Here is a 14,532-nt window from a genome sequence, read left to right on the forward strand (position 1 = left end):
TGACCAGTTTGATCCTCGGGCTGAAGCATAGGAACTCGGGCAGTCGTCTTCAGAATCTTGCGGTTCATCATGCGCTCAACTTTAGACTTGCCGCTTTCTGAATTTTTTGCCTTGTTTGTTTTTTGCTTCAGCTTGCCTTGTCGTACAAAACAATTTATTTTTTTGCTTCTGTACGTATTTCGGCAGCTGTTATTTTCCGCTTGTGGGCGGCTGCCGATATAGTTTCTTAACTTATTTGAACTTGTAGCTCAATTTCTGAGCATAAATTATTAATTTGATGTTCTTTTCTTCAGCTGCTTTGTTTTTTGAGTGCTTTACTGTTTCTTCAATTCTGCTGAACATAAACTTGCACTGGTAGTGCTTCTTGCCCCCCAGAAATTGAAGTATGGCTTCAGCTGAATAAACAATTTCTTTATTTCTTAAAAATGGGTATTCGAAACACTGGGCCAACTAAAGGCAATGCTTCGGATAATGGCTTTCTGGGATAGGAAATATCCCAGAATTGTCCATGGACTCATGCCTTTGGAGAACAAATCTTACTGAAGCTTGACTTCAGCTGAAAGAATAGAGTTCTTTAAAAGAGAGTCAGAATCAGAAACCTAGTTACCCGAAGGCGAAGGTTTGAGACGTGGCTGAATAAACAATTTCCAACAGTTGCTGTTATCCTTGATTTTCTGTCTATCATTGAAAAATGGATATCCGAAACACAGGGCCAACTGAAGGCAATGTTTCGGATAATGGCTTTCTGGGATACAAGGCTCAGTTAAGGCAATATCCCAGAATTGTCCATTACTGGAGAAGTATTTGACTTCAGCTGAAAGACCAGTGTTCTTTAAAAAGACGAGTTTTGTCAGCAATCTGAAACCCAGTTACCCGAAGGCGAAGGTTTCAGACGAGGCTGAATAAAAAACCCTTAAAGAGTAGATAGAACCAAGAAAACTTTGAAAGGATAAAAAGTTGCAAACATTTATATAAATGGTGGCTCCAAGGCCTTTCATTAGTTCAAAATGTACTTACAAAGATTGTCCTGCCCCGAAGGGTTTACACGTGATATTTTTTCAGTACATCAGCGTTCCAGTGATTTTTCAACTCAGTTCCATCCAACTGCCGAAGTCGGTATGTCCTGGCTGAAGCTCATCACAGATTTCATAAGGCCCTTCCCATGCAGCTGAGAGTTTCCCATGGATTCGGCCTTTCTGAACTGCAGCAGCATTCCGAGGACAAGGTCTCCAGTTTTAAGAGGCCTTGCATGGACCCTTCGGTTATAAAATTTGCTGATTCTCTGCTTATAAGCGGCCATCCTGTCTCGGGCTGAGTCTCTTACTTCGTCGAGGAAATCGAGAGATTCCCTCATCAGTCGCTCATTCTCAGCCGAGAAGTGGTGCACTCGTAGGCTCTCAGAGCCAATTTCCACTGGAAGAACGGCTTCGGCACCATACACCAGTTTAAAAGGTGAATAGCCCGTTGCCTCTTTTTCAGTTGTCCGAAGGGACCAAAGGGTTCCAGGGAGCTCCTCCAGCCACTTGGACTTTTGATCTTCCACCCTCTTCTTGAGGGCATTTAGGATCTGTTTATTTGCAGCTTCGGCTTGTCCGTTACTTTGCGGGTGGCATACCGCTGAATATGCCAGTTTGATGCCGAACTGATCTGTATACCGCTTCAACGGTAAGTTATCAAATTGCCTCACATGATCGAAGACAAATACTCTCGGGATGCCAAAACGAGTGATGATATTCTGCCAGATAAATTTTCTGACAGTTTGCTCTGTAATGTTCGAGGCTGCTTCGGCCTCGATCCATTTACTGAAGTAGTCAACACCAACTATCAGCCATTTTTTCTGGTACACAGCCTCTGGAAATGGTCCTAGTATATCCAGTCCCCATTGGGCAAACGGGAGTGGATTAAGGATCGGCTGAAGATCCCTTGCTGGCTGGTGGATAACTGGAGCGTATTTTTGACATTTTTCGCATTTCCGGACCAGCTCCTTAGCATCTGCGATCATGGTGGGCCAGTAATATCCAGCCCTCAATGCCTTGTGGGCTAAGGTCCTTCCCCCAATGTGGTTCCCACAGATGCCGAGGTGAATCTCCCGTAGGATATAATCTGCATCTGTTGGTCCCACGCATTTCAGCAATGGGCCTGAGAAGGACTTTTTCAGAAGTTCCCCCCTGAAGACAATGAACCTTGAGCTGGTTCTCTTCATCTTGGAGGCCAAAGCTTTATCTTTGGGAGTTTCTCCCCGAAGCTTGAAAGCTAGGATGGGGTCCATCCGACTAGGCTCTGGGTCAGCGCAGCACACTTCAGGTGCTTCGTCGACACTTCTCTCTCGACGCACTTCTACATATACAGATCTGTTCAGCTCGGTAAGAGATGAACTGGCAAGTTTGGAGAGTGCATCGGCTTGAGTATTCTGACCCCTTGGGATCAGCTGAACCTCAAAAGTTTTCAGCTCTGCAATGACTGACTTGGTCTTGGCAAGATAAGCTATCATGGAGGGCTCTTTGGCCTCGTAGCTGCCGCTAATCTGATATGCAACTAGCTGAGAGTCTTTTTTCAGGCAGACATGATCGGCTTCCAGGGAGATGCACAATTCTAGGCCGGCGATTGCTGCCTCATATTCGGCTTCGTTGTTCGAGGCCTTAAAATTAAAATTTTAGTGCATACTCAAAGGATTTGCCTTCGGGAGAAGTTATCACTACTCCTGCCCCCGAACCGTTTTCGGTGGAAGATCCATCCGTAAACACGGTCCAGACTTTCTTTTCATTGTCTAGCGCTTCTTGGTATGAGCATTCGGCCAAGAAATCCGCTAGAGCTTGAGCCTTAATGGCAGCCCTCGGACGGTAGCTGATGCTGAATTCGGTGAGCTCAAAAGCCCACTTGGCTAGCCTACCAGATTTTTCAACCTTGCCGAGAACTTTTTCCAACGGCTGATCAGTTAAGACCACTATCTGATGGCAATCAAAATAGGGCCTCAGCTTCCGAGCAGCTACTACTACCGCGAAAGCGACTTTCTCGAGTAGAGGGTAGCGAGTCTCGGCATCCGTCAGTGTATGACTGACAAAGTAGATCGGTTGCTGACTTTTACTTTCTTCCTTCAGCAGTACTGCACTGATGGTGGCTGGGCTAACGGCCACATACAGGTACAAAGTTTCTCCTTCTGCTGGGCTAGCCAGCGTTGGGAGTTGAGCCAGATGCTCCCGAAGCTGTTTAAAGGCGTCTTTTTGCTCTTCCTCCCAAACGAGCTCTTTTGTTTTCGGGAGTTTCAGGTCTTTGAAGAAAGGTAACCCCTTATCCGAAGCTCTGGAAATGAACCTCGAGAGGGCGGCCATTCTTCCGGTGAGCCGCTGAACATCCCGCTTTGTTTTCGGCTCAGGAAGGTCGAGCGCTGCTTTGACTTTGGAGGGATTGGCATCAATCCCCCTTTTGCTGACTATGAACCCAAGGAATTTCCCTGACTTCACGCCGAAGACACACTTCTTCGGATTCAGCTTCATTTGATGCTTTCTTAAGGTGGCGAAAGTTTCAGCCAGGTCCTTAACATGGTCCTCAGGTTTTTTGCTTTTGACGATCGAATCGTCGACATAGACTTCCATGTTTCGGCCCTTTTGATCGGAAAAAACTTGATCCACCAGATAGGTTGCCCCCGCATTTTTCAATCCGAAGGGCATCATTTTGTAATTGTACACCCCAGCGTTCGTGACGAATGCTGTCTTTGCTCGATCGTCGGGGTGCATGAAGATCTGATGATACCCCGAGAATGCGTCCATGAAACTAAGCAAGGCATGGCCACTTGTCGAATCGACTAGCTGATCGATCCTCGGCAAGGGATAGAAATCCTTCGGACAAGCCTTATTTAGGTCCGTGAAGTCAACGCACATCCTTCAGGTACCATTGGCCTTCTGAACCATCACCACATTTGCCAGCCATTCTAGATATTGGCAAGGTTCGATGAAGCCTGCCTCCAGCAATTTTTTGACCTCGGCTGCGATGTCTCGGTTCTTATTAGCGGAGTAATTCCGCTTCTTTTGCTTAATTGGTCGACACGTTGGGTCAACATTAAGCTTATGGGAGATGAGGTCTGGACTTATCCCGGGCATATCAGCTGCCGAGAAAGCAAACACATCTCTGTTGTCCCGAAGGAGCTGAATAAGTTCACAACGGGTATTCGGATCAAGGTCCATCCCGATTGTTACACATTTCTCAACGTCTCCTTCGGCCAACTCAACTGTTTCAGTCTGTTGGTCCATGTCCATTGCTGATGGACTGGACTCTTCATAATCTGGCCTGCTGCCTATGTCAGCAGGTGTCCCAGTCTTTTTGTTCTTCGGCTGGCTCTCTGAGTCTTGCTGTTCAGCTGAAGAGCTAGCCTTTTCCTTTTCGGGCCCTTTACCTCTGGGTACAGATCCCTGGGCCGAAGCACTTAGGCCTTTCGGCTTTTTTGTGCTTGGCTCTCTTTCTTTTTCTTTCTCCTCCTCATCCTTGTCGTCATCTGGGCGACTACTGGATGGCTTGAGGTAGTTGCACCTTCGGGCGTCCTTTTGGTTGCCCTGTATCCTTTCGGGGAAGCCAGCGTCTGAGACGTAAATCATCAGCTGATGATAAGTTGAGACGACCCCTTGGATCTCATGAATTATGGGTCTCCCCAAAATCACGTTGTACACTGAAGGAGCGTCAATGACCAAAAATTCAATCATGACGTTCCTAGCTGCCTCATCGCAGCCGATGGTGATAGGAAGTGTCACCTTCCCATCTGGATAAGTTGAAGCCCCGTTGAACCCGAATACCGGGTAGGGTACCGGCGTAAGGTGCTTGGGCTTCAGCTTGATTTGATTGTAGGCCTTTCGGAACAGAATGTTTGCTCCGCTGCCACCGTCAACAAGGACCTTACTGACGCCGTGGTTAGCCACCGTGGCGATGATCACCAACGGATCCTCGTGAGGGAACGTTATCCCCCGGCAGTCGGCGGCTGTGAACGTCATGTTCGGCACCGGCGATTGGGGAGACTGAATGTCAGCGTTGTTCACCTGGTGAGTCAAAGCCCTAAGGTGTCACTTGTGCTCCCTCCGAGAACATATTCCTCCCGAGATAACATTGATCGGAGAGAATTTCCCCTCCGGTTTTTTACTGTTCTTCCGGGGGAAGTCGAGGTCTTACCGAGAGTCCTTTGCTGACTTCTCAGACTCTTTTTTCTCGCGGTGATCCGCGATGTATTTTTTCAAGTATCCCTTCCGGACCATGTCCTCTATCTGGTCCTTCAGTTGGATACACTCCTCAGTGTTGTGTCCCGGAGACTCGTGGAACTCGCACCACTGATTTTTATTTTTTCGCTGATACCACTCTGGGAGTGGTCTCGGCTTTCGGTAACTCTGCTCCTCCTTCGTCACGCTGTAAATTTTGGCGCGTGGAAGAGAGAGCGGAGTGTAGGACTCGTATCTGCCTGTGTATGAGGCAGATTTTTCCTTCTTTGGGTCGCTGGCCGAAGATTGCTCCGAGGCCTTTGACTTTCCCTTTGCCTTATGGCCTTGGCCTTCAGACAAGGGTATTTGTCTTTGTTTCCCTCCCCCAAATTGAGGTTGGGTTTTCGCTTTGTTCCATTCTTCGGCTCGGATGAACTTATCCGAGGCATTTAGAGCTTCCTCCAAGGTCTGCGGGGTATGCATGACCATGAAGTCTAGGAACTTCCCGGGCTGAAGGCCATTCTGCATTGCAAAAACGGCTAGCCCCTGGTCCAGCTGAGAGACGCTGGATGACTCGTTACTGAAACGGGTCAGATAGTCTCGGAGGCTTTCGGTTTCCCCCTGTTGCAGACTCATGAGTTCTGCAGTAGTCTTCTCTCGGCGGTTTGCCGTGGAAAACTTGCTCCTAAACTTGGAGGACAGATCATCCCACCCTGTTATGGAGCCTTGCTTTACTCCCTTGGAGATCCACGCTTGCGCGACCCCCTTGAGAGTGGTTGGGAAATATTTGCACCAAGTCGCTTCGGATCTGGGGCAAAGATGCATATGAGTCTCATACGAGGCCACGTGATCCTTCGGATCCGAGGTCCCGTCATATGTGATGTGCGACGGTATTTTAACCGTGGGCACGTGCTCTTCCAGTATCCATTGCTCGAATGGCGAACTGGCGGGTAGCATAACGGCCTTGCCCTTGTTCCTGGCCGAAGGGACCGCGCTCCGCCCTCTTAGAGAGGTAGGAGTGGTTTTCGTCCCTGGCTGGGAAGTTTGGGCCTCGGCCGCAGGGAACGAGAGGCGACTGTGCACGCTCGGTTCCTTGCCGCCGAGTCGGTCGAGGACGCTTCGGCGAACAGTCTCAGGTTGTTCTCGGTGGGTGGATTCTGGCCGAGAAGCTGAGCTGCTGCTCTTATGCGTTTCTGGTCGGGAGGATGAGGATCCTTTGAAAAATTGAGGGTTCTTTTTCCTCTCTTTTTCATTTTTCCAGGTATCCTCTTCCCACTCTTCCAGTTCCCGGAAGGAAGGAAGCTTCCCACCATCATGGTCTAGCTTCCTCCGTTGATGTCGGGTATACGGAGGAGTTCGATCACGAGGTGGTGGCATATTTTGTGCCCTCATTGCCTCCATGAGCACTGCCAGCGCTCTTGCCACCTCCTCCGAGCTGGGCCCCGTCAAAGGGGTCCTCGGCCGAGTATGGGAATGAGGGCGCACAGTCGATGGTTGGCTTTGGGGCACTGCATGTGTCCTATGATCGGACTCACCCCTGCTAGACCGAGAGCGACTCGGCCTATGATGAGAGTTATGAATTACGGGAGAAAGGGAATCCTCCCTGTATGATCCTCCCCCCGAGCTGGCACCCTTGGGAGAGTTCCGGTCCGACGAGGGTGATGGTGTAGGGGTTTTAGGCTTTTCGCCCGCTCCTTGACGGAGGCCTTTGCTCTTGCGGTTCTTAGCCATTGCTACTAAGATAATTGCAAGATGATCTTGGTTAGAAATTTGGCTTAAAGATTTTTGAAAGTCGTCCCCACAGACGGCGCCAAATTGTTTCGGGTGAAAACAATGGGACCTTGTCGAAGGTCCGATGAAGTGGAGAAGACTAGATTCGATCCAAGTAATGTTGGGCCGAAGGTTTCCTGCACAGTAAACACACGTAAACTAGCCTCGGGGGTGTTGCCGAGGAAGGCCCCTCCGATGCTAAAGTCAGTACAGTGCGTAGAAAGAGAACACTATGCAAGAGAATTTGTTGCTTGAGGCTTTTCTTGAATGAATGTACAAATGTAATATTGATGGCTTTTATACCTCTGCATACATGGAGAAGTTGGGCCTTAGCCCAATTGGCTTGCCTTGAGGACTGATCTTTGACTTTAGCACAATTGGAGAGATGAACCTTGACCTTGGGCTTTCAATTGGATCATTTAATGCCTAAGCCCAATTGGACTAAATTAGACCCAAACATTTTGTAAACTAGTAATGTTGCATTGATATGATTTAATTTTGGAATATTTCTATTTTCCTATCAAATAGTACATTGTTTGAGTTGATGACTTATTATATATTGTGTAGTTTCAATGCAAAAACTAAGTTTTGATTCGATCTCCAGGATTGTATCCGATGATCGTTGTGCATACATGGAGTTTTTTTCGGTCTCCATTTGTTTTTATGGTGATGATGGTTGCAAAGGGGTCACAGGACAGATCTCGGCTTGTGATGAAGATGAAGATTTTGTTCTGTTTGACGGAGCCTTGGGATATCACAATTCTCATGAAACCGTAAATCCAACGGGGCCTAGACGTAGTTATCGCGGTGATCATTTTTTAATTAGCGTCGACCTCGAGGATGGCGAGGGTCGTGAAATAAGTTGTGGGTGTGTGGGATATGATTTCAGCAACGCACATATAGTTTATAATATGCGCATGTGTTCAATTATCCGAGGCAAACATGGTTTTGCAGCTCTTCATTACACTATTTTCAGTGATGCAATTCAAAGTAAACTCAAGTTTACATTATCTCCTGTTACTTTTTTTACTAATGTAAATTATCAAGTTTATGGGAAGATAGTTACAAGTTATAGCAGCTACAAATACAGTACACACTATCAGAAGAAATACTACCGGAGTATGGTTTTTAAAAAGGGCAAGGAAGAGGCTGTAAAACTTGGTGTTATACCGTTGTCAAAATCAGTGGTTGCTGTGCCACTTAATGGAAGTAGTTCACTGATTGTTTCAGCAAAGCTGCATGTGTTACTTAATGGTAACCATATTGAGACTGTGCAATATGTGCAGACATTTAACCCACGATGTCCGAAAAGAACACATTCCAAAAAATCACGAGATGAGTCTACGGGTAAAAACTTTCGTTTTCAAGCATCTATCAAGTGGACGAAATTTGATATCTAGCTTTTCATTTGATCCAGCCCAGAGTATGTAACCCTGCAATTATTTAAAATACATATGAATATATCATATTGCTACTAAGATGAGTGATATGTGTGTTTTTATAATTGTTGAATGTGATTGGTGATGATCTTGGGTTTCTTTGATTAGATATCTTGGTCTGTAGGGAATTTATATTTCGTTTATTGTTATGTTTTGTCGAAAATTTTGTCTTAGTGTGTAAATTCTGTGTCTGAAGATAGATGTGTTGATTATAGGAAGGAATGATACATTCAATATAAAATTATTTGGAGTTTGTGTCTTTGTGATACCTACTTGGGTAATCTATGAGAGATCATTTGAACTGAATGATTATAATGTGCTTCATTTATTGAAAACATAGGTGCAAGGTATTGTTGGTATTAAAGCGTTATTAATAGTGATTAACATGCTATTGTGCCAGGTTTTGTGCTACATTTTATGTATATATATGAGTGCAAAGTAACTTGTTGAATTTTAATTGTTTCAGGTATGAATTACAAGTTTAAAGAGGCTCTATGCTATGTGATCCTATTGATGACGGTGAGAGATTGAAGAGGAAGCAAAAGACTAATGTTTAATTGTCCTTTAAATTAATCACAAAAGACTGATGTTTAATTGTCCTTTAAATTTTAGTTGGTTGTTATCTATGATTAGGATTTGTGTTTTGTTGCTATCTACCGTTGGAGCTCAGTTTGGTGGAATATTCTTTCATGTCAGATCCATTTGAACTAATTGTGTTTGTGATTGCTATTTTATAGTATGAACTTGATATTTGGCATGATTGATTGAGAGTATTTGGCCATATTTGCACATAATAATTTTACTTGAGCTTGATTTTCTGTAATTTCTATATATTATATGCAAATCCTTTGGAGCTGCTCAAGGAGTTAAAGATTCATTAAGGGACCCTTGTATATGAACTCTTACAGCTCTGAAATCAATGTCGGTTGAGCTCAAGCCATCATCAAACTCTTCAACTTCAATCATTTGCCCAATCTAATTCTAGAAATACATCTTAATTGATAGATTTGTGCTGGCTGACTTTGCATAAAAATTAATACTATGATTTTTTCTTTGTTGTTATAAGACACTGATCTTATTCTGGTATACACGGTTTTGAACAAGATACAGTTCTTGATACCTGTTCATCTAGTGAGTAGTACAACTTTGACGAGTCAACCTTCTGCGGACCTGTCTTCCGGGTTTTGAAACAACTAGTACAAAGATGGCGGTTGGGTGGGGGGTGTCGACAATGGGACTATTAATTTCAGATGGAGGGAGTAAATGTGATTGTTGAAAGACACTCGATGACCAATAAAAGTGATGCATCTAAATTGAAATTTGGCATCTTTCTACTGCTAATAAAACACAGAAGGAAATTACAAAGCCCGTAAACTATAATCGCAATTGGGCCTTAGGAATTGTGTGTTAAGTCCATCACATAACTCCAATTGGATTGCTAATTTGCCCAATTGAGATAGGCTTAAATTGATAGTCTTATTGTTGGGTTGTGAGTTTGATCTACACTTCTGAGGCCCGGCCTGGAGAAGGGTTGGAAAAGTGTGTGTGTGTGTTTTTTTTCCCCAAATATTAGTTTTCCGTATATACTTGTATAATACAAGGAAAGTCGATGTTTAAAATTTTGTTGTAATGCAACTTCATCCTAAAATACATGTATCAATATTATTATCTAATGTGATAACTAGTGTTAATTAAAATATACGACCAAAAAAATCATCTATTTTGAGCAAATTAAACAACTAATAAAAACAATAACATGTACTAGTGTACTACTACGAACATGATTATCTCTGCAAAAAATTACTTGTGGAACTCATCACCATTATCTCCTTTTATTAAAATCTGTCAAATGAAAAGCTAGCAAATGCAATAATACAATTATATTTTCAAATTTGTGAATATAATTGGATACATTATTTAACCCAAAAAAAAAATATAGATACAATAGAAAAGGATATCCTATCCTTAAAGTCATCCTCTCTTAGGCTCTTACCCAATATAGTTGCATTACCAAAAGAGAAATATTTTATTAAAAAGAAAAAACATAAAGCACAAATATTATTGTGTAATGGGAACAATATGCCGTTTGGCTGTTGCTTTGCTACTCACGTGTGAATGTGATCTCTGATACATGCCAATATTATCTGACAATGTTTAATAATTTTGACATGAACTCTGTTTCTTTGTAACTTGGTGTAATATTTTATATTTACATCCTTTTCGATAAATGTAGGGGACATTAACATCAAATTTTAGGCAATTAACATACCAATTAAACAATTAGAAAAACATCATTGATTGACCTAAGCTAGCTAGAATCAAGAAACCACTGCCAATATGTGAATGAATTAGGATGTCTAGTCAAGGAAATAATGCGCTTAGAAGACTAACAAGGTTCAAACACAAACTACTCTATTATGGTGGATGGTGGATGTGATAATGATTTTAACTACGAAGTATGTATTAACGCAGGGATTATGATTACGTGTGTCAATTGTTTCCTTGGTGCTCTTTTGGTGTATTGTAGATACTATGTATAGTGGCGGATCTAGGATTTTTGAACTTTATGAGTCACCGTCAATAATAATTGATCTATTATTTCAATCTAAAAATTATATAGTAAATTTATATTTCGCCAAAATGATTTCAATCCAAAAATAGGACATAAAAATACATACTATAAAACTATTACATTAAACTAACTTTATGATTTTTTTACTTAGAAACAAGAATTAATTAAAAAAAGTGAGATATCGATATATATATATTTTTTTTTAAGAACTACGGACTAGCTTATTACTTTGTTAGTCAAATAATGTAATGCTAATAGTTTATGTACCATGAGATTAAATAGAGCTATTCTATTTAGCTTAAGCTAACTATTAGTTTGACCGATATTAATCAATCTCAAGCATATATACTACATTACTATGTATTCCATGATATCAATTGAGCAAGGGCATATTCTGATTTACTGAAGTGAGCTAAACTGTTTATGAGAAAAGGAAATTAAAAGCTGAATTGAACCAAAATTAAGCTGAAAAGAATAGATACTTATTCTAAGTAGTTGCAAGGAATTTTTTTAAAAAATCAATTTCAAACTTAAACCTTTGATTTTTTTATTTTTTTTTTTGTAAAAAGTAATAAATTAAAGCAGAATAAAAAAGGCATAGATATACTGATGAGGTCATATGACGGCAGATAAACGAATCATGTCAAGATACAGCAGTCACCTGAAGCTGAAATTTGATTCTAAAGGCGTAATGATAAAGTAATTCCGTACGATTATGTCTCCATTCACCTGCCATTTGATTCTCATTGCTAAAGCTGTTTCCAGTGCTACTCCTATTTTTTGCATTAGTAAGCTAAGGCCTTAAGTTTAGGAAGAACGAAAATATGGCTTTCAATTCCTTATTCCAGGGAAATGTTTTCGAGAGCTATTTTTTATTAGATCTTACCGAAATTATATAAAGAAATAGCTTTTCTTTGCCGGCAAAAAAAAAAAAGTTATGTAAAGACATGTAATTTATATAATGTTTTTGAACGAAACAAGTAGAGTCTATATATATGCAAGGAAAAAAAAATGATCAACACGATTATGAAAAAGTTTGAATAGTGACTACTCATGACCGATTTTCGGTCCACACAATTCATTTGTTGTATGAAAATATTAACAATTGATGATGATTTAGAAGTAAATTAATTTCCTATACTAAAGGGAAATGTGAAACACATACAGTTGCAAGTAGATCGAACAAAACAATTGAGGTGAGTGCACACACATCACTATATCAGAAACTCAATAATTCAGCGCAGCATACACAAACATTATATTGCTTCCCACCAAATTTAAAGTTGCACATAAAACAAGTAAATATATATCAAGTGGGATATGTTGGACCATATAATATTTCACCAACTTTCAAATTTATCATATCAAGCCATGTGAATTTGAAACTAAGTTACAAGGATAACACAAGTATATTTCTACGGTAGTTAACGGTGGACAAAAATGAACATCAAATAGTACTTTTGTAGTTCCGTTTCATATTATTAGTAATGGTGATATTGAGACTTTAATATATTTAAAATTGCGAAATTTAGTAATGGTGATATTGAGACTTTGATATAATGGATATATATAGTACATTAATAACTACTTAAAAGTAATCTCTACTAACAAAAATTCCGAAAAATATCATCAATTTTGAGATAATACAGAGATCATTTATACTCAAAAGTGGTGAGTTGCAGTTGAAGTGAAAGTGTTCACCTTTGCATACTCTTCAATAATAATGAATGAAATTAAAGGGCTAAAAATTGCAATTGGAGCTCCAAAGTTAAGTACTTGATTGCATCACTAATAATGAGTTCATCTAAAATAACAATTATTCAAAATGTATGTGCAATTTAATAGTGAAAATCAGAAAACAAAGGAAGTTATATAGATTTTGAACATAATCAATTATTTGCAACAATATAAGAATCACATACCTCGACAATATATAACCTTTTACACATTGTTCAAATATATTATTTGGTAATTAATCGATAGCGAAAAAGGGGTAATGCAAGGATCTTTATGCCAAACCAAACAAAATTGCTTAGACTAATAACATCGAATTGAAACTAATAAAGGTCATGAAATCTCAACTTTTTTTTTTGTATGTAAAAACAATAAATAAAGCAGATATATATCATAATCAATCAAAAGGATGAAGTTATTAAAATAAAAAGATTTTGAAATTAAAATCACTACCTTCACACCACTAATTAACCTAAATTTAACATATATATGACCTAAAAAAAGTGCTAGATTTAGCAAAATTTAACAAGAATGATTGATTAGTACTCCGTTGATATTACCTTGGAGATCTCCGATTCATAATTAACTCGAAACGAGTACGAATACTCGTTTCAGATGAATGGAAATTTGAGCACAAACATGATGATATTGAGTCAAGTATCTGCTGATGCAGCATCATCAAGATTCTCATATAATCTTACAATTAATTAATTAATTAATTAATTAAGAAAAGGGTTATTTGTGAATCTCGATGATGCTGCATCTGCAAACACCAACTATGAAATAATAGAGAGATTATATTGAGGAAGAAGAAGGGTGAAGCTTTTGAATTGAAGCATCTTATGAGTAAAGTGAAGGTTGGGAAAAAAGGGCAATAAATAAAGGAAAATTTAGATAATAACTAGGGTTTGATCAAGTTTTAGGGGTACAATTTTGTAAAATGAGCACCACCAAATTAAAAGCTGCCAAGCCCACCATGCTACTACATTTCATTTTAAAGTCAAAATTTTAATGATTTATATTTATTTAATAATTCTATTTGAGAACTTTTGAAGATATACCTTAAAAAAAATACTCAAAATATTAATTCAGGTCTAGCTTCTATTTTTTAAACTGACACATTAGAAGTTCTCCTCATAACCTCATGAGTTCTTTCTTCTTATCTTAAAATAAATAAATAAATTTATACATGTGTACAACTACGACTTTAATTCTTTGGAGCTTCAAGTGCAAATAAGAACATTTAGGTCAAACATGAACTTGCAAAATTATATGATTGACTGGATAAACCGATGGTAACTCAATTCATTTCGACTCATTTGTAAATCAACTAATTTTTAGAGCCCTACTAACCTAAATTTTTTTTTGTTGGTGTTCCATCCGGTTTACATTTTGGGATAATTTGGATTATGGGTTCAATTTTGGATGGTTAGATTATCATACCCTCCAAATTGGTGTGGGGGATTGAACAGGCGGTCGTCCCTACCAAGTGCAACCTCTATTACCATACATTGCACCAACAACCAATTGATATCAACCAAAATAATGGTATGAGGGCCAATTCATTTAGACAGGTGTTTGATTTCAATTCCTTAAAATGTCGAATATGATTATGTTTTTTGTTTTTCTTTAAAAAAAAATTCTAATTAATGAAATTAATTTAAAATAGATTGTATCATTGTATGCATATGTGAGGAAACATTTATAATTATGTCTATAATTAAACAATCACAGAATAAATAGGGCTAGATTAGTGAGTAGTGACTTAATATTTTATATACAAGTGCTTATCAATTTTAACCATCACAATCAAGGGCCTCAAGGCATTAAAAAAAATTGA

The 14,532-nt window shown here is 40.0% G+C and overlaps 1 protein-coding gene across 1 annotated transcript; it reads left to right on the forward strand.

Annotated features, from left to right (window-relative positions):
* The first annotated feature begins 7,528 nt into the window (after positions 1-7,528).
* LOC110683946 lies at positions 7,529-9,121 on the forward strand. The gene is made up of 2 exons (XM_021860341.1): positions 7,529-8,370; positions 8,853-9,121. The coding sequence occupies exon 1, from the start codon at positions 7,580-7,582 to the stop codon at positions 8,345-8,347; it is 768 nt and encodes a 255-aa protein (XP_021716033.1). The 5' UTR covers positions 7,529-7,579; the 3' UTR covers positions 8,348-8,370; positions 8,853-9,121.
* The last annotated feature ends 5,411 nt before the right edge of the window (positions 9,122-14,532 follow it).

This window comes from Chenopodium quinoa, unplaced genomic scaffold, assembly GCF_001683475.1.
Source record: "Chenopodium quinoa cultivar QQ74 unplaced genomic scaffold, ASM168347v1, whole genome shotgun sequence".
Taxonomy (NCBI): Eukaryota; Viridiplantae; Streptophyta; class Magnoliopsida; order Caryophyllales; family Amaranthaceae; genus Chenopodium; species Chenopodium quinoa.